This window comes from Siphateles boraxobius, unplaced genomic scaffold, assembly GCF_051911475.1.
Source record: "Siphateles boraxobius isolate OS27281-9 unplaced genomic scaffold, OSU_SipBor_1 13, whole genome shotgun sequence".
Lineage (NCBI taxonomy): Eukaryota > Metazoa > Chordata > Actinopteri > Cypriniformes > Leuciscidae > Siphateles > Siphateles boraxobius.
The window spans coordinates 17,569,415-17,587,684 of record NW_027508733.1 but is presented as its reverse complement, the minus strand read 5'-3'; the positions used below and the strand labels follow the sequence as shown (position 1 = coordinate 17,587,684).

General features: G+C 40.4%; 1 protein-coding gene across 1 annotated transcript in view; it reads left to right on the top strand.

The window, feature by feature from the left end:
- LOC143735891 (von Willebrand factor D and EGF domain-containing protein) overlaps positions 1 to 18,270 on the top strand; it is an 81,367-nt gene that overhangs the window by 21,544 nt on the left and 41,553 nt on the right. Inside the window, exons 9-15 of the mRNA XM_077226229.1 lie at positions 1,140 to 1,213; positions 2,525 to 2,801; positions 3,793 to 3,995; positions 4,867 to 5,819; positions 10,021 to 10,157; positions 14,139 to 14,300; positions 15,627 to 15,728. Of these exons, the coding sequence (XP_077082344.1) occupies positions 1,140 to 1,213; positions 2,525 to 2,801; positions 3,793 to 3,995; positions 4,867 to 5,819; positions 10,021 to 10,157; positions 14,139 to 14,300; positions 15,627 to 15,728 (1,908 nt within the window). The remainder of the gene's footprint in view (positions 1 to 1,139; positions 1,214 to 2,524; positions 2,802 to 3,792; positions 3,996 to 4,866; positions 5,820 to 10,020; positions 10,158 to 14,138; positions 14,301 to 15,626; positions 15,729 to 18,270) is intronic.

Sequence of the window (18,270 nt, the reverse complement as noted above, 5' to 3'; positions counted from 1 at the left end):
TTTTTTTAATATTGGCAATTATCTGTGGTCTTGTTTTAAGCAAAAACTTGCTTATTTTTGAACAATTCCTTTCGAAAGCAAGACTTAGGACCAGCACAAACCCTCTTTTGGCGTTAAAAAACTACTGTCAGGATTTACAAAAGACACAAAGTGAAAAAGTATCGCTGAAAAATGCGTGGACAGGGTTATTTTTGCAGCTGACCTTATTGCATATGCTTTTGTAGGAGTTTCCCTTTCAGGGACAAAATTTACTGATACTGTGCCATTATTTACCATCCAAAAGAAACATCTTAAACCAGAAGCTAATTTTCACTGCTCTTGGTAGATGCATTGGTCATTATGGAAACGATCCGGCTACGTCTGTGTTCTTTAATTTATAGACCATTTCTATTTCGTCAACACAAACTTTTTTCCACTCCCATTAGTGTTTTTTTGGAATTGCGTTCGCACGATAATTTGCCTTCTTTAGTAAATCTGGCCCTTAATATCTTAATTAAGTTTAGATATTTGTACTAGGAAACAAGACAAAAATACTGAGATAAAAAATATTTTTTTGCAGTGTAGAAGTAGTAGTAGTAGTACGTAGTGCAGTGTCCAGCCATGGTTCGTTTTTTGTAACCCTCCAGATTTTAAGTACACTGTGACTCGGCCTTACAGCTCTCATAATTGACCCCTGCTGAAAGAAAGAAAGAAAGAAAGAAAGAGCCTCTAATAAGCCAGACATACACTGAAAGGACCGACAAGAATGCAGTAATTCAGAAGGAAAGAAACGTAAACACATAGACCGCCAGTCTACTTAAATAATGTGTCACCACCGGCCCCAGACCACCATCTGTGTTGTCTGTAAACATGAAAGCCGCTCAGTGCCCTTTAATAATGGGAAGAGACTGTACTCTTCTGCGTTATAATTAGGCTAGAGCCGGCATAGCTCTGCAATGATTATCCCCATCAATGCCGTCTAAACTGCGAATGTTTTGAGAGCATAGCAGTTAAAGCAAGTTATTTCCCTAATGTGGTTGTGCTGATTTTTGTAAAAATGAAGTGTCATTTTTCTATGTAAGCAGTAGATGAATTTGTACTGCAAAAAGCTGCCAGTATGAATGCATCATTAACAATTTCCTCCTTTTTTCTGAATGCAGATCACAGTTCAAGATGTTCCAACAGCGACCTGTTACTCCCTTACTGACCCTCATATTATTACTTTTGATGGCAGGTAAAAGAATTATTATAAAAATAGAGTTTTTAGATATTAAGTTCCCTTTTTTCTTGTTGCTCAACTGGTAAATCATTGGGCTAACAATGCTTGGGTCGTGGGTTCGATTCCCAAGAAACACAATGAATTTACTGAAGGCTTTTTATTTTCTCACTGGCTTTTGCGCTGGATGTTTTGAATTATTCTACATTGCCTATGATTATTTTTACACAATTCATGTGACTTTTACAAGACAGATGCTCAAATGGTACATTTTCAGGTAATGAGGCAGGAATGTAAAGGTCACTTTGGATTTCAGATTTGTGTGGCTCAGATGTATCACTTTTCTCTTTGAATTTGGCTTAGAAAGCGGATCTTTATGAAAGTGTATGACAGTTCAAGATGTTTCAATAGCTCAACTGGTAAAGCATTGCGCTACAAAAACAAACAATGCCAAGGTCATGGGTTCGATTCCCAAGAAACACTGAATTTACCCAAGGCTTTTTATTTCTTTCTTGGATATTTGAGCTGGACGTTCTAAATTGTTCTAGATTGCCTGTGATTATTTCAACATACAGTATGTTGTGTGACTTTTACATGACATATGCTCAAATGCTACATTTTCAGATAATGAGGCAGAAATGGAAAGGTCACTTTATATTTCAGATTTGTGAGGCACAGATTTAGCACTTGTACTCTTTGAATTTTGCCCAGAAGGTGGGATCTTTATGTAAGTGTACGGGAACTGTCCTCATTAGTGAATATGTCCTTGACAGACACCGGCCCTGTGCCACAATTACCTCAAGTAGAGAGGCACATATGGCCCGATTGGACAATCAATTTAAGTGTACACTATAGCTAGATGTATTGAGCAATGTGTGTTTACAGTGATGTGTACAGAGAAATAACTGCAACATATCACGGTAAATGATACTGAAACTGTCCTGCGAAAATTACTGCCTCTGTTTCGCTCCCTCAATTTCTTGCTCTTTTTTTATCTTACAGTTCTTAAGACTCTTTCTTCCTGCTTCTCCTCCACTTTCCCATTAAGTTCAAATAGTCCTCTGAGATGTTGCTTTCAGCTACTGTCTTTTCTTTAAAGGTTTTTTTAAGTGCACTCTGAGGTTTCTGAATTTCATCTGTTTTAATCACCAAAGACTTTTTAGCACAGTAAAACAGAACACAGAAAAGAGACAAAATGACTTGGAGCAATACTGGATGCAGCTGGATGTATCTATCTGTGTTTTGTTTGACATCTCCAATATTTACTTCGACGATCAAGCTACAGTAAGAAATTGAATGTAAGTACTAATCAGTTGTTGTTCCACCCAGGCGCTATGAAAACCAGCAAACGGGCACGTTTTTGCTTTATAAAAGCACAAAACGTGTGTTCGAAGTCCACACAAGGCAGTGGGATTGTGGTAGCCGGCATTACGCTGTGGCGTGTACCTGCGGCATGGCTGCTCGAGAGGGCAACGAGGTTGTGACCTTTGACATGTGCAACGGGCGGCTGCAGGAAACACGCCCGCACTTGTCCGTCAAGGCCATGGGACCATCCGTGACCAATCAGATTAAGATCCACGAGATGCATCAGGGGAAGAAAGTCACGGTACGGTTACATTCCAGTGCTGTGGTTGCTAATAATATTGAATTAATATGGATAGGTTTCAAAATTAAGAAATGTAAATTTATGCTGCAGTGAAAATTCAGACAAAACAATCGAATCAAAGAAAGATTGTGTTTCACTTCTGAACCAAAACTAATGCAACTCGCAGTATTAAATATTTTAGATTTGACTCAATACACGAGAGCATATGATCCCTCATTGACATGCAAACTCAGGAAATCTCAGTCATGCTCACTGTGAAATGTATACAGTTCAAGTTCAGGACAGGCAGATTTTCAATTTCTTGGCGAAACTGCCTGAGAAGTAAACACAGATCTCATCTGTTTTGAAAAGAGGCCTTTTCCCTGCAAAAAGATTTTAAAGCCGGTCTCAACAGACCATCGGTCTGTCAGTGCAGCAGATGTTGTCGTTGCATTGTGACACAGTTTGCATGAGCAAGTGTTTTGTGATGGCTACATTTATCTAGATTTGTAATATTCTGAGGTAGACTCTTGACAAATCACCACTAATTTACTCGCAACCAGCTGGCAGGGAAATGGGATCTTTTACTAACATGTGCATTTAGTTTATGATTGAAGTTGGGGCAAACTCTAGATTAGATTAGGTAATGTTGTTGGATTTTAAATCTAGTATATGCATGGAGAGACAGTGAAATATGAATATATATTTGCATAAATAAATTAACAATAAATAATTAATTATAAATCATAAAAATAGACAATTCAAAATATATCAATAATAAATAAATATATATATTTTTCTCTTTGTAGATTTCGGTTCCAGCTTTCTTTTTCACTTTTTTTTTTTTTTTGAAAAACACATTATATTTTAATAAAATATGGTATTTGACACAACCTAAACACTAGCCTTACATATTTAAGGGTCAACATGACCTGATTTTGAAGATGATTTCAGTTTAATGTTTAGTGTTAAATATGTAAGAATTTAAAGGTTTTTTGTTTGACCCCTGCAGATCGTCTTTGCCTCAGGGGCGTTTGTGCGAGCAGACGTCAGTGATTGGGGTATGAGTCTGTCCATCAGGGCTCCAAGTCAGGACTTTAACGCCACCAGAGGGCTGTGCGGGTTATTTGACCGGAACAGCCACAACGACCTCCATTATCCTGCAGGCACAAGCCACCGTGACAAAGACCTAGTGGAATTCATTCAGGGCTGGAGGTGAGTGATGCTTTTACATCAACCGTATAGTCTCTATTTACACAAGAAACAATATATAGTACTTAATTGATCCCTTGAGTTTAAGACGGGTAATAAATCTAGTCAGAACCAGAGCCGTCGTGAACTGGGCTACTAAGGTCCTCTAAGGCAGTGGTTCTCAAACCTGTCCTAGGGACCCCTCGCCACTGCACATTTTGCATGTCTCCCTCACCTAACACACCTGATTCAACTTATCAGCTCATTAGTACAGACTGCAAGACTTGAATCAGGTGTGTCTGATGAGGGAGACATACAAAATGTGCAGTGGCGAGGGGTCCCTAGGACAGGTTTGAGAACCACTGCTCTAAGGCAGGACTCTTCAACTTCAGTCCTGGAGGGCTGGTGTCCTGCAGACTTTAGTACCAATCTCAATTTAACCCACCTGTAATTCTGCAAGTAATTCTGAACACCTTAATTAGCTTGTTTGTTTAGAGTTAGAGCTAAACTCAGAAGGCCACTGGCCCTCCAGAACTAGACGTGCTTTAAGGTGAACCTGCAGTCCTGGTCTGAAATATGCTGGTAAGAACTAAAAGACAAAAATATATGCAGATATAGGTGAGTTTCCAAGCTCAAAGCTTCCGTAAAAGATGCCGTTCAAGTAGGAATATTTAGGAGACGTGGAGAGCAGTTCGGTTTCAGATTAGAGTTTGCATCACCATTTAACCTTGATTTGGTCGTTTTAATGTCAAATATAATTAAAGTAGAGGAAAGTCTCTAATCTAATGGGCTAACCTTTCTCGAACTCTAAATCCTCTCTTGTCGCAGTGCTTGAGGGCTTAATTCAAAGGCTGATTTGAGACAGTCATGTTTTTGTTTTATTTCTCCGTGTCAGGATCGCGCCTGGGGAGAGCCTGTTTGACAGCACGCCACCTGCCGTGGATGAGGAGATAAAGTGGAATTTCTGTGCTTGTCAAAAGGGATACAGCCTTTCCCTCCATTCAATGCACACTTCCAAAGGCCTATTAAACCAACCTCCCGTCTCTCGCTGCCTATCTCACGACGACACAGATTATACGTCCCTGTTCCCCTTAAAGGATACCACTGCCGAGTATGCCATTAAACCTATCTCTGCCAGTAACGTCCGGAAGCGGGAAACTTTGGCTGAGGTGTTAGAGTTAGCCAAGATGAAAGGTGCTAAACTGGAGTCTCAGGTGTCCCAAGGTCAGGCAGACAACTTTCCTTCTGTAGAGGAGTTAGAATTGGACTTATTATTTAAAGCTGACGCCCCTCACTTGAATGAATTTAAGGTGCCGTTACTAAGTTCAGGTGGACGGCCTAAGAGAGAAACCCTTGACTCTCTGCCTATTTACACCGTCCAGGCCCTAAGCCAGACCGACCTCGAAGGTTTCGCCTACTTCTTTCCAGATGACCACCGATCCTCCAGCCGCCCAGCTGCCTACCCTTCCTGGCCGACACCTAGTGGCCTCACTTCTGCCAAAGCTTTGGAGGTCTGCCAATTGGCCTTGGTGAACTCAACTGTGGGCACGGCATGCAAGAGTCTGCTGGGTCGACGCCTGGAAGAAGCTGTGGATCTCTGCATCCTGGATCTTCAGTTGAAAGATGATATGGCCTGGGAGGATGCACTCGTGCCCTTCCTAGAGAATGAATGTGAGAAAAAGTGGCTGGAGTACCGGACCCATCGTTCTCAAGAAGCTTCAAGACTTTTGGCGGATATTGCAACGGCCCTACGTTGTCCGAACTTCTGTAATGGGAACGGGCAATGTGAAGAGTGGGGATGTCAGTGTTATCCAGGCTACAGCTTTTACGACTGCAGTCTCACCATCAGTAAGTTTTGACATCCGTCTGTTGCTTCAAATTTGGTGCCTTAGGGATCCTCAATTATCAGAAACACTTTGGGTTTAATATATGCAAAATATACATCAATAAGCAGCCATATGGGGTATTACAACATGTTTAGTGTGACATTCCTGCGGGGGGTTGTGGAGTTTAAGTAGGGACATTTGTAGATAAAAGTTGTCTTTGAGGTTTTGTTCAGGTAGCCTGGGGAAAGTCTATATTTGTTCTCACGATCAATGGACATGATGGAAACTCATCCATCAATCCTTTATTGAGCATTTGAAAGTTTTCTACAAAGGAATTATGGTCCAATAGGAGTTTTATTGATCAGAGGTTGTTCATTCACAGCTGAGGTGACTTAATGTTAAGGTTATGTTTCTGTTAAGTATCAACTTTTAAGGTGTTTTTCCTAAAGTTCCTTATAGTTGAGGCCCATTTTTTGCCTCTATAGATAACACTAGAGCTTGAAAGTTGTTTACTGCACAAGTTCAGCAATTTATTATTACATGTACAGGCATTGTTTTGTAAGTGGATGACTGTCTAGTGTGATATGATGTTGTATCTTTATGGGTCAGAATTTTACTGCTCTTTTGTCCAAATGTGTGTGATTAAAATCCTGTACTTTGGCACAAGTACAGTGTTCACTACAGCTGCCATTACCAGATGTTGGCCAAAGTGCCAGAGCATTTCTGTGGCATTAGATACATTTTTTTTCTGTGCCAGCCCTTTTCATCAAGTATGTACGTTTAGTATATTGTTGTTTGTTTTACGCTTTCAGTTCCTTTTAATTATTTGCTTTGGATGGTGTTGTTCTTTATTCCTTTTCTTTACACTCTGCAAAAAATAATTTCCTACTCCCTCAAGTATGTCTTCAAAGAAACCGCAGATGGCTTGCGTTTGTGCAACTGTGTTTTTTTATTGATTATATGAATTATTTGAAATGATGTATCGAACTCCTTTCGGAACGGCAAAGTTGTTGAGCGTGTTTATCGACTGATTGTTTCTGGCAATAATGACGAGGCTCAGAAGTGCCATTAGCTTTCCCAGCAAACCTTCATATCAATGAGATATTGCTATGCAGGTATGCTAACACCTGGCACTGTGCCAGACGCCCATGCCCGCTCTCTGATTAGCATTTGGATCTTCGCTAAGCCGCTATCTTCCTCTATGTTTTTCGCTCCCTGGGGCTGACTTGGTGACGAAATGGCATTTTTAACACAAATTAGCGAGCAGATTAGGAGTGCTAGAGAGGGCTGTTTATCATAGACTGACGTTTTTCAACCTCTCCGAGAGCGAACTCTGATTTATGGTAACCACGCTAGGATCAACGTGCAAGGTAGCACAGGGAGGATGGCTAGATAAATTAGCTTAATTGCCCAACTGATCATCGGCTGATGCCTCTTCTACATCTGGGAACCCTATTCATTATTTTTTTTCTAAAGCCAATGACACATTTATGCCTAAGCGTTTTTGGTTGACTTTATTTGCACTTCATCCAGTCAAATGTGGATTTTTGCATCTCTTCACTTTGTTTGTACTAACTTTTGGCTTCATGATTTGCAAATAGTTTTGTTAGCATGCTATTATTTCACCCGTATGTAGTATAAAGTGTATGTTTACTGTGTACTGTATGCTAGTTCTCTCCATACTACATTAATCAAAGCGTACAACAGAGCACACTTTATTCCACAATTCATTGTGCTCAACCTGGCCTTCCATTTCCAGATTGATGAAGGAACTTAAAGTGGTGGGGGTGGGAACTAAAGGGTTATATTTCAGTTTTCCACACATATTCTCCTTAGTATTCTGGCACATTTTATGCTATTACTGCCTCAATGAAGAGTGTCCGGGAATCATTTCAGAATAAGGAGCTATTTCCCATAATTCCAGGTAGAATGAAAATCAAGTCTATAGAAAAGGCAATCAGACCAGATTCAATACCTCTGCATATCTGGGTTTCATTCAATAGTGGAACAATCTGGAAAACCTAACTTGTGCCTTCATTCAGTTGTGATATTCAGCAGTGAGGCAGGGGTCACATTCTGTAGAAAGGACTAAAATTAATCTTGGACTTTTTTTTTCTTTTCTTTTTTTTTTACAGCAGGTTCAGTGAGTCATCCGATCGCTCCTCATTTATCTTTTCTCTTCAAACATAAAGCACAAGCGTTCGCCCTTGTGGCAGAGATTAAAAACTCCTGAATATCTCTCACGCTCCCTTCCTGGCCGGTCAGGGACAGTGTATGAGTGTGTGTATGTGTGTGCGCACACTGCGTCAATGCTCGAGGCTTGTCTGGTTCAGAACTGCATTTTAGGAGCTCGGGAACAGAGTGAATCATGGGAAAGTCTGAAAATCACCTCACTGACCTGCTGAGCTGGAAATTTTTGATCTCCGAGGCGATTAGGAGTGTATATCTGTGGCACTCCTGAAGTGAGGATTACGGTTTTTTTAAGGTCCTAGTTTTTTTGGTAAAGCCATAATGATCCTTGGTTCAATTGCTAATATCATTTTAATTGCTTGCTAATTGATTTTTAATTTACATAACATGCTAATTGTTAAATTTAGATGTCACAATTAACATTCTTGAAACAAGTCTTTTTTTGTCATTAGCATCCAAGAGTCAATAACATTACACTCATATACTCTCTCTCTCTCTCTCTCTCTCTCTCTCTCTCTCTCTCTCTCTCTCTCTCTCTCATATGTGTGTGTGTATATATGTAAATAGTAATTATTTTTTTTTTTTTTATATTATAGAAATTAAATGACAAGCTGAATATGCATGCAAAAATCATGTTAATGAAAATGCATCACATTTAAGCTAGCAAAACATTTAATATCAAATTTTCTTCTTCAGATGTGGTACTTTCACTGCTTGAATCACAAATTTGTCTTCAAGGATTTAAAATGAACGCGAAACTCTCTGATGGTAGTATATCTTTCCTAAACTGTGCTAGGGGGCGATTTGTTTTTGTAATTATTTTATTGCAATTTTTTACCAAGTGTAAAATTACACAAAATGAGACCATCTGGAGGAAGTTCTTTGATGAGGCTAAAATTCATTAGCACTCACTTCTGTGCTTAATTGTTCTCCCCTGAGGACCATTTTCTCTCATATCTCTTATTGTTTTCCTTCTCCTTTTTTTTTAGATATTCACCACTTATGGCTTAGTTTAGCATACCGTCCCAGATCATCCATTTTCGTTTGCGTCTCAGATATGTGATTTAAATAGACTTCCACCCTGCGGAGATCCGAACGTAAGGTTATGCTCTGGTAATAAAAACACTGATTTGAAATGAGCCAAGATGGGAGCGATAATGGCATTAAGCAAGCGTAATGCTGCCTCGGTACAGTCATTTCAGCCTGTCGCTGAAACTATATTAAATGTTGTTGTGTTTTATAAGGCCTGAGAGACGCCCGAACAAGCTCGTATTTACTCGTTTGCATTATTCAAGAACCTCACTTATAGAGAACGTGATACTCCACAGCCCTAATTATACTGTAATATTTTCAGTATGTATCCGTTCTCTGTTTAATGGCAAATGCATGCTGGCAAGGTCAGAATACAGCATGAATATTTTGTATAGCTTAAAGCCTGGATTGTTTGGTTTGTGTGTTTGTTAGTGGCAATGTACTTGGAAATGACTTTCGTTTTGGCGTCTTTCAAACTGCCGGTGTTGCATTATTCCTTTTGAGTCCCGTAAACTTTATTTACTGGTGGATTTCGCAAAGGATAGCTTCAGTAAAGTTAGCTTAATTCATTGAGAGAAAAGGTATGACGTCACATGCGCGCCTTTTGGGTTTGTAGTCCTTGTAATTACATATTTTGATAGTCTTATACCTTTTACATCAAACTGCGACTTTCTTGACTTTAAAATGTATCTTTTAAATTGACAAACATCACATATGTATTTCAGGGCACAATTCAAACGGGATCCAAATATTTGTTGTCTCTCGCCGTTGACTACCATACAATATTTTTCCGAAATAAGGTCCCATGGTTGTCCACCGGAAGGGGAGGGACTTAGGCTCTCTATAGCCATCCACAGGCCACGCCCCTAGAGACTTAAAATCAGAAAATATTACAAAAGGAACTATTACCAGTGAACTTCTTAAGGTTATTTAAACAAACCCCTAACAATTTCATTTTTGTTTAGATTACTGTAAATTCTCTGTTTCTTTGGTTTCCTCAGGTCAGCCAATAGAAGTCACTGATCTTGAGAACGGCGGTTTGTGTGATGTACGTGAGTTCGACTGTGACAGCGTGAGGGTTTTCGGGCTGGGTTTCATCGACTCTCCTGGCCTTGCGTGTCTCGTGATCAGATTAAAGGTGAGACATGAATGATTTCACTTGTGTTTATTAGGCAAATGATGTACAGTATATATAAATGGGACAATAAAGCCCTCCCTACCACTAACCGAAAAAATCCTTTATTATTAAGAACATGTTATACACTTCCACTTTTCAAATATTTTCTAAATTTTTATTGAAAATAAATGCCTTTTCGATTTCATATGTGATGGGGAAAGGGAGTAGAGTGATTCTGACAAATGTCGGATTCAAACTCGGGTCGATTTGCGTCAACACTTTTTGCACACACCTCACTATTACTACTTTTGACAAACCAGCATTCTTCCATACTTCTGTCTAGCCCAACCAGATGCCAGTGTGCAGAGTTAGTGTAAATTGCCTTTGCCAATAAGGCGGGCTATTTGCACTTAGTGTAAATAGACATTCCGTATAATATATAATTGCAAATATTTTATTATAATGGCTAAGCTCACGTTCGACTCTTCTAAGCCTGTCTTTTTTAATATTTCATCAAAGAGTCTTTATGAATCTTAGCATGGCTTTTTTTATGAACTGCTTACCATCTGTTTGTATATTTAATTATAAGAATGAGGGGAACGACATCGGGGGATATCTGATGAGATAAAGAAAGCAATAAAAACAGTGATCAGTCAATACAGAAGAGCACATACAAAGAAAACACGGTGCGATAAGACTGGTAAACAACATGCAAATGCACACGTTATGTGCTGTGATTATCGGCTGGTTGCTCTTTTATTAAATTGTCTGTTTTACTTAAAAGCTTTACACTCGAAGTTCATTTAATGATGTCAAATCGCTGCCTTGCAGGGCTGGGTCATCATAATCATTATCTCATAATCTGAGACCCCAATAATTCAAAATCATTCTTAACCTTGACAAGTTAGTACTACTGAATCTATAAAAGGGCCATGTCTACTTTGACTTCAATAACGACTTTTTAGTGGGTTTTGAATAAGCCAGAGGAGCATATTAAATGTATTTGAGGTTAAACCAAAGGTTAATTTAAAAAAAATTAATTATTTGTATACATATAGCTTTAGAGTCTCTAGGAGCTCAAAACATTTATATGTAATTCGGGGGAGAGAGAAAGTATCCTATCCATCATGCAATTCTGAATATGCTCTCTTTATGCTTTTCTCTCATTTAAAGTCCACCGCTCGAATATTTCTGAACCGGCCCTTTTCTCACTGTCTTTTCCCAGGAGGCATTTCACCTCCTGTGTGGGGTCATCTCATTGGAGCAAATTGATTTGGCATTCATTATTCTAGCTGTTTCTGTTTCTCTCAAACAATAAAGGGTCAGAGGTGAATATTGCTCTAATTTTTAGTTTTATCTCAAACAACTGAAGGACATGCATGTCCTAAAGTTTTAGCGTATCTTCTGATAAAAGTTGAATTTAAAGAAAAAAGTCCCTTAAAAATTAACATTTTGGCATTTATGTACACTGAAAAAATAAAAGGGCTTTTTTTTGTTAACACCACAGAAAGATTATTGGAGTATTTTTTACAATAAAATACAATACAAAACTATTTCACGTTTAATTCAATGTGTTGCTTTCTTTTCTTTGTTTCTTTGTAATTTTTTGTCACATTTTCTTGCAATTTCAGAGTAAATTTTTTGTGTAATGTTGTTCCAAACCTGTATGAATTTCTTTCACTTTCATGACATGGAAAAGAGCAGCCAGAACATTCTTCAAAATATCTCATTTTGTGTTCCACGAAAGAAACAGTCATACAGTTTGGGAAATTACATTATGAAAGAACTTTAATTTAGGTGAAATATCCCAGTAAATTAAATGCTTCAGATATCTGAGACTGTTTGACTTAAAAGTATAATTTTTGGGGGATGACCTGCCCTTGTGAAAAAGAAGCATGCTTAAGCGTATTGAATGTGCACTTGTAGTGTACTTCAAACGTTAAGTGTATAAAAACTGTAGCTTTCTTACAGATAATGTAATATTAATGAAATAAAACGCCAGAGTTCACTATGACGTTGTTAAAAAGTGCACTTGTCAAATTAAATTTTAATGTCAAAATTTGTCAAATTAAATTAATGTCAAATTAAATGTTTTACTTTTAAATTACATTTAAATCAATATGTTTTAATAATTTGTCATGCTTTAATAAAGAAGTGCACTTAATTTGATGTGTTGACTAACATAAGCACATGTAAAAACCTTTAACTGTAGTGCGATATTTGAATGTACTAAATTGCAACTACATAATTTCAAATGTCTTAAAAGTTTTGATAGAAATGACATTAAATTGTAATTTAGTTTACCATAAATGCTTGTTGGTACATTCAGCATTAAAATTTAAGACAATAAAAGTAGTTAATTAAGTAGTGTACTTGCCAATGGGTCAAAAAGCACTCTAAAAATTATTCTAGTTTAAACTGATAATTTAAACTGAACATTAATTTCATTGTAAATATTAAATAACATGCAATTAAGTGTCTGAAAACATTACATCCAGGGCTGAATTTCCCGATTACATTGCCTCTTAGCACGCTACGAAGACTCTTAAGGTATAACTTAACTGAAGGTATACCAATTCTAGGTGTGTTCCTCGAACCATGCCTTAGGAAGCCGCTTAAGATATACCTTCTTACGTGCGACGTTACCCGGTGCTGTCCGTGGCGATGGTGCTGAATTTGTTGATATCGATGGCTCGAGAATCAATTATTCCCTCGTGCAGGGGCTGCTTCACTGCGTTATGTGAGAAAGCGGTGTTCTTTTTAAAAGAAGCACTTCAGAAGTTGTGGAAATTGCATTTATTTGCACTCATGGGATATTATAAAAAATAAAAAATTACAAATTGCAAACTAAATTAAACCCTGGATACTTTATATAATTTCGGAAAGAGTGCGCGAACGCACAACCTCGTGCTCAAACGTGTCATGCGTCTAACCCACTACAGTAACTGTCCGTATGCTTTCATTGCATTAGAAAGGGCCACTTATATTATCATAATATATTTGCTATAATTTCTTTATTTACTCCACAACCAGGGTTGATTGCACAGCAGCTGCATCGCATTATTGGTGTAAATAAAAAAAATCTGTGATTGGATGACCTACTCAATAAAAGCGCAACACGCGAAACATTTAATCAATAGCTATGGCGGAGAAAAAATAAAGAAAGAGGAGAGCCCCCAGCTTTAATCCAACTGAAATGGAAATCCTTTTAGACGAGGTGGCACTCCACAGAGATGTGCTTTTTTCGAGTTTTCGGACAACTGTGTCCAACAAAACGAAAAAAGATACCTGGGAACGCATTGCCATGAAAATGGCAGCATCAAGTTCAAGCCCACAGAGAGAGTGGAAAGTTGTTCGTAAAAAGTGGCACGATTTTGCCAGTGCTGCCAAGGCAAGAGAGACCGGGCAAGAACAGGTGGTGGGCCCAGCTCTGTGCCTGCACTCAGCCCCGACGAGGAAAAGGCCCTGGCAATCATTGTCATTCTCTTCAAATAGACGAATAAGCCTTTACTTTCGAATGGTTTGCCAGCTGATGTACCTTTGGATAATAGAATTAAAAAGCTAACAACAATCAGTGTGATGACAATTTTATTATTTGCATGTAAACACTTGAATTAGCCTAATTGAACACTGGGTGTATTCAATTTAAAATAATATTTGTATAGACTAAGATATAAAGAAGCTTTTTGCAGTGGTGCCCACTAGCGGAGTGAACTGCCAACAGTGATAAGGTATAGCTAAGAGTGCTCCAGACCAACCTTCCGAACGTATGACTTACAGAAGGTATACTTAACTAAGAACGTTTCGGGAAACACGTATTAACGATAAGGTACAGCTCAAGGTGTAACTTAAGAACGATGTAGCGTTAAGGTTTCGGGAAACTCAGCCCAGTTCACACTTGAGTATATTATTTTACAGTACATTATTTCCATGCTTTAAAAGTATGCTAAAATGTACTTCTATTTCCACAAGTCAATTATATTTTTTGTTGATGTTTTTCAGCACACAAATGGAGTTTGGATCCCTAAGGAGGAAGGGACAACCAAAGCGTCCTTCCTGAGCTCCAAAGCGGTGGACTGCTCCGTCCCTCGACTCGGCAACATGGCCGTACACACGGAGGACTTCACGGCCAGCGAGCAGCCCTATGCCAGATGGGAGATTAAGGTACCTGTCCATCAATCTCAGGGACAGGGAAATGTCCGAGGTTTCGTGTGATTGATTGTCCACTGCCATTTTTTGCTGTGACTGAATGAATCAAAATGTCATCGGCCTGATAAAAGCAGACCATCTTTTTTTAAACTTCTTTCCATTGTGATTGAAAGATGAAGCGCTAGCTTTTCTATATTGGTGAAAATGTAATTACACACAAAGTCTCCTTGACAGTTGTGGGTTTTAACGCTTAAAATCCGCCTGAATTTATGCTGGTCGCACGCGCTGTTTGAGGCCAAGCTAAATGATGCGTACCTGGGCGCTTTAAAATATTATATCTCTTGAAATCATCAAACCATGAGATGGAGGAGAGCTCTTCCATTCTGAATGACAGCCATAAAGCCAACACAATCATTTTAATCATTTTTATGCTTTGACGGCCCATATAGGAAACCAATCTGACTTTATCTTTAAGTATATGGCGAACATAAACATTAAAAAGTTTGTAAACTCAATTCAGGTTGTGTGATCATTGACCTCATCGCTTGGTCGCAAAGTGGGCTTTGATCTATGTGTGTGTGTTAATGAGTGTGTTTACTGATGTAAAAAATGGATAGCCCGTGATGAGGAATCATTAACATAAATTTCAATGTTCAAAGAGCCACAGGGTGTCTCTGAAGGTCAGAGCGAAGACGAATCTGTGAGGTAATACATCTCGAAATCCACCTAAACTCCTGCCCGCATTAATCTCGAAGGCTTGTGGGATTAAACACTCACTGAGGGGTTGAAAAATGAACCTCGCTTTTGGATTTACTCAAACTAGCGCTGCTAAAGATACTCTGAAGTGTTTCAAGAAGACATGCTTTTTTTGCATCACCTGCCAGTGGCGGATGCACTTAGAAAGTTTGCAGATCATAAATATTTATGAATATGCATTTTGCATTATCTTAATGCAAAAGTTATTTTGCTTGCAATGGCAACACGCATATTTACCTGTTTTTTAAGATATTTAAAATATTTCTTTTTATGACTCAAATCAATATTCATGTCAAATTTATCTAGTATCTTGGTCACACCAAGTAACAAATTTGGTAAGAAGCCATGTAATAAAAGAGCATCATGTGGAATTAGTTTGTCTTTATCACAAAATGTCTTTATTTTGCGATAATAAATCGCTGGTTGACTGCACATTACCTTAAAAATAAAATAAGATAATTGTACTTTTACTTTTTTGACCTTGAGTGAATGTAGTATTATTAATACCACATTCACTCACAATGTATGTATTTGTGTATTTATCATATGTATTTAAACCTCTCCATCTCTCTTTTTCTTCTTCAGGTGACTAATGATGGTCGTCAGTACAGCAAGGGGAAGTTTTTAACCCTTTATGACGGTATTTGCCAGTTGTGTGTGATTCCCTCTGGACGTTGCAAGCTGAAGGTAATGATATAGTCTTAAATAGGCCACTAGATTGTTAATAGTCGTCCATTCCTCGTTTTAAATCAACAATTAGCATAGAAAATGTGGAAAACGTCTCGGTTACGTATGTAACCCTAGTTCCCTGATAGGGAACGAGACGCTGCGTCAAACGCTGCGGGAACGCCCCTGCGTTGTGCGTCATGAAGCACGTATGGAATCAGCCCAATGGAGAGATGAAACGTCATAGGCGGGTGACGTCATCGACCAGGAAACTATAAAGCACCCCAAAAACACAAGCGCATTAGCTTCTGATAGGCTTGAAGGAAGCGCTAACGGGAGTGCCGGGAGTATGGCGGAGCGACGCAGCGTCTCGTTCCCTATCAGGGAACTAGGGTTACATACGTAACCGAGACGTTCCCTTTCAAGGGAACTTCGAGCTGCGTCAAACGCTGCGGGAACGCGAATACCCACGTCGCCATAGGACCAAATGACCGTCATGTGAGACTAGCGCACAGAGGACGAGAGCACCTGTGCCCCAGGGGTAGAGCTTAAGTCTAGGTCATAGAACTTAATAAAAGTATGCGGTGAAGACCATCCAGCCGCATCACAAACATCACTCAGGGAAACCCCCGACAAAAGAGCTTTAGAAGCAGCCATACTCCTGGTAGAGTGAGCTCGGACAACCAAAGGTGAAGGCTGGCCAGCCGACTCATAAGCAAGTGAGATAGCCTCAACCACCCACTTGCTCATTCTCTGTTTAGACGCCGGACACCCTTTCCTGGGTGGCCCGAAACATACAAAAAGTTGTTCTGATTTCCTCCACAGGGCAGCTCTGTGGACATAAGCGTCTAATGCCCTAACAGGGCAGAGTGAATTAAGTTTCTCCTGGTCCGATGACATAAATGGAGGAGGACAGAAAGCCTGCAGAACCGTAGGTCTAACAATATTAGTAGGAACCTTAGGAACGTAACCTGGTCTAGGATGCAGAAAAGCTTTAACCATGCCAGGTGCAAATTCCAGGCACGAGGGTGAAACCGACAGAGCCTGCAAATCTCCGATTCTTTTTAGTGAAGAGATAGCAAGCAAAAAGATAGTCTTAAAAGTGAGAAACTTCTCGGGAACTTCTTCGATAGGTTCAAAAGGAGCTAGGGAAAGACCTTCTAATACAATGGCCAGATCCCAAGTCGGCACCCTCGTACGAACTGCTGGCCTCAGCCTCAAAGTGCCACGGAGGAAACGAGTTATAAGCGGGTGTCTCCCAAGAGAAACTCCACTGAAAGGGACGTGGTAAGCAGCTAGTGCCGCCACATACACCTTTAGTGTGGAGGGGGATAACCCTGTGGAGAAGCGCTCCTGCAGGAATTCCAGCACTGCACCCACTGGGCAGTTAACTGGGTCCTGCAGGTGTTCTCCACACCAAGAAGTGAAAAGTTTCCACTTCAAGGCATAAAGCTTCCTCGTGGATGGAGCTCTGGAGTTAAGAATGGTCTCAACAACCTCGGTTGAGAGACCGGAGTCTATGAGCTGGGCCCCCTCAGAGGCCAAGCCCACAGTTTCCACAATTCTGGGCGGGGGTGAAGTATCGTGCCCCCCGCCTGGGAGAGTAGATCCCTCCTGACCGGGAGCTCCAAAGGAGAACCGTCCAGGAGAGAAATCAGGTCCGCAAACCATACTCGGGCCGGCCAGAACGGGGCTACTAGTAGTAGACTGACCCCGTCCCGGCGGACCCTCTCCAGAACTCCTGGTAACAGAGCAATCGGGGGAAAGGCGTACAGACGTGACCTCGGCCACGGCTGCACCATAGCATCCAACCCCAGGGGGGCTGGAAGAGTGATGGAGAACCACCGATGACAATGAGTGGTCTCCTTGGAAGCGAATAGGTCCACCTCGGCGCGACCGAAACTCAACCAAAGGAGCTCCACCACCTCGGGGTGGAGTCTCCATTCCCCTGGCCTCGGCCCCTGCCTCGACAGGGAGTCTGCTACCACATTCAAATACCCAGGGAGATACATTGCTCTCAGAGATAGTAGCTTCCCTTGGGACCACAGGAGGATCTGACGGGCCAACTTGTAAAGCCGGCGAGACCGCAGGCCCCCCTGATGATTTATATAAGAGACCACCGACGTGTTGTCTGATTGAACTAACACATGATGGCCTCTCAGGTCTGTTAGGAAGTGTTTCAGAGCCTGAAACACAGCCAACATCTCTAGACAATTTATGTGCCACGAAAGATGATGATCCTGCCACAGACCTTGGGCTGGGCGACCACTCATGACCGCCCCCCACCCTGTGAGGGAAGCATCCGTCGTTAGCGTTATGCGACGACAAAGAGCCCCCAGCACAGGACCTTTGGATAGGAACCAAGTTTCTCTCCACATGACCAGAGCACGAAGGCAGCGCCGCGTGACTTTGAACGTGCGGAGCGGATTTCCCCTCGGGGAGAATCCCTTGGTCCTGAGCCACCACTGTAGCGGTCTCATGTACAACAGGCCGCAAGGTATAACGTTGGACGCTGCTGCCATCAGACCCAACAGTCTCTGAAACTGCTTGACAGTGAGTAGCT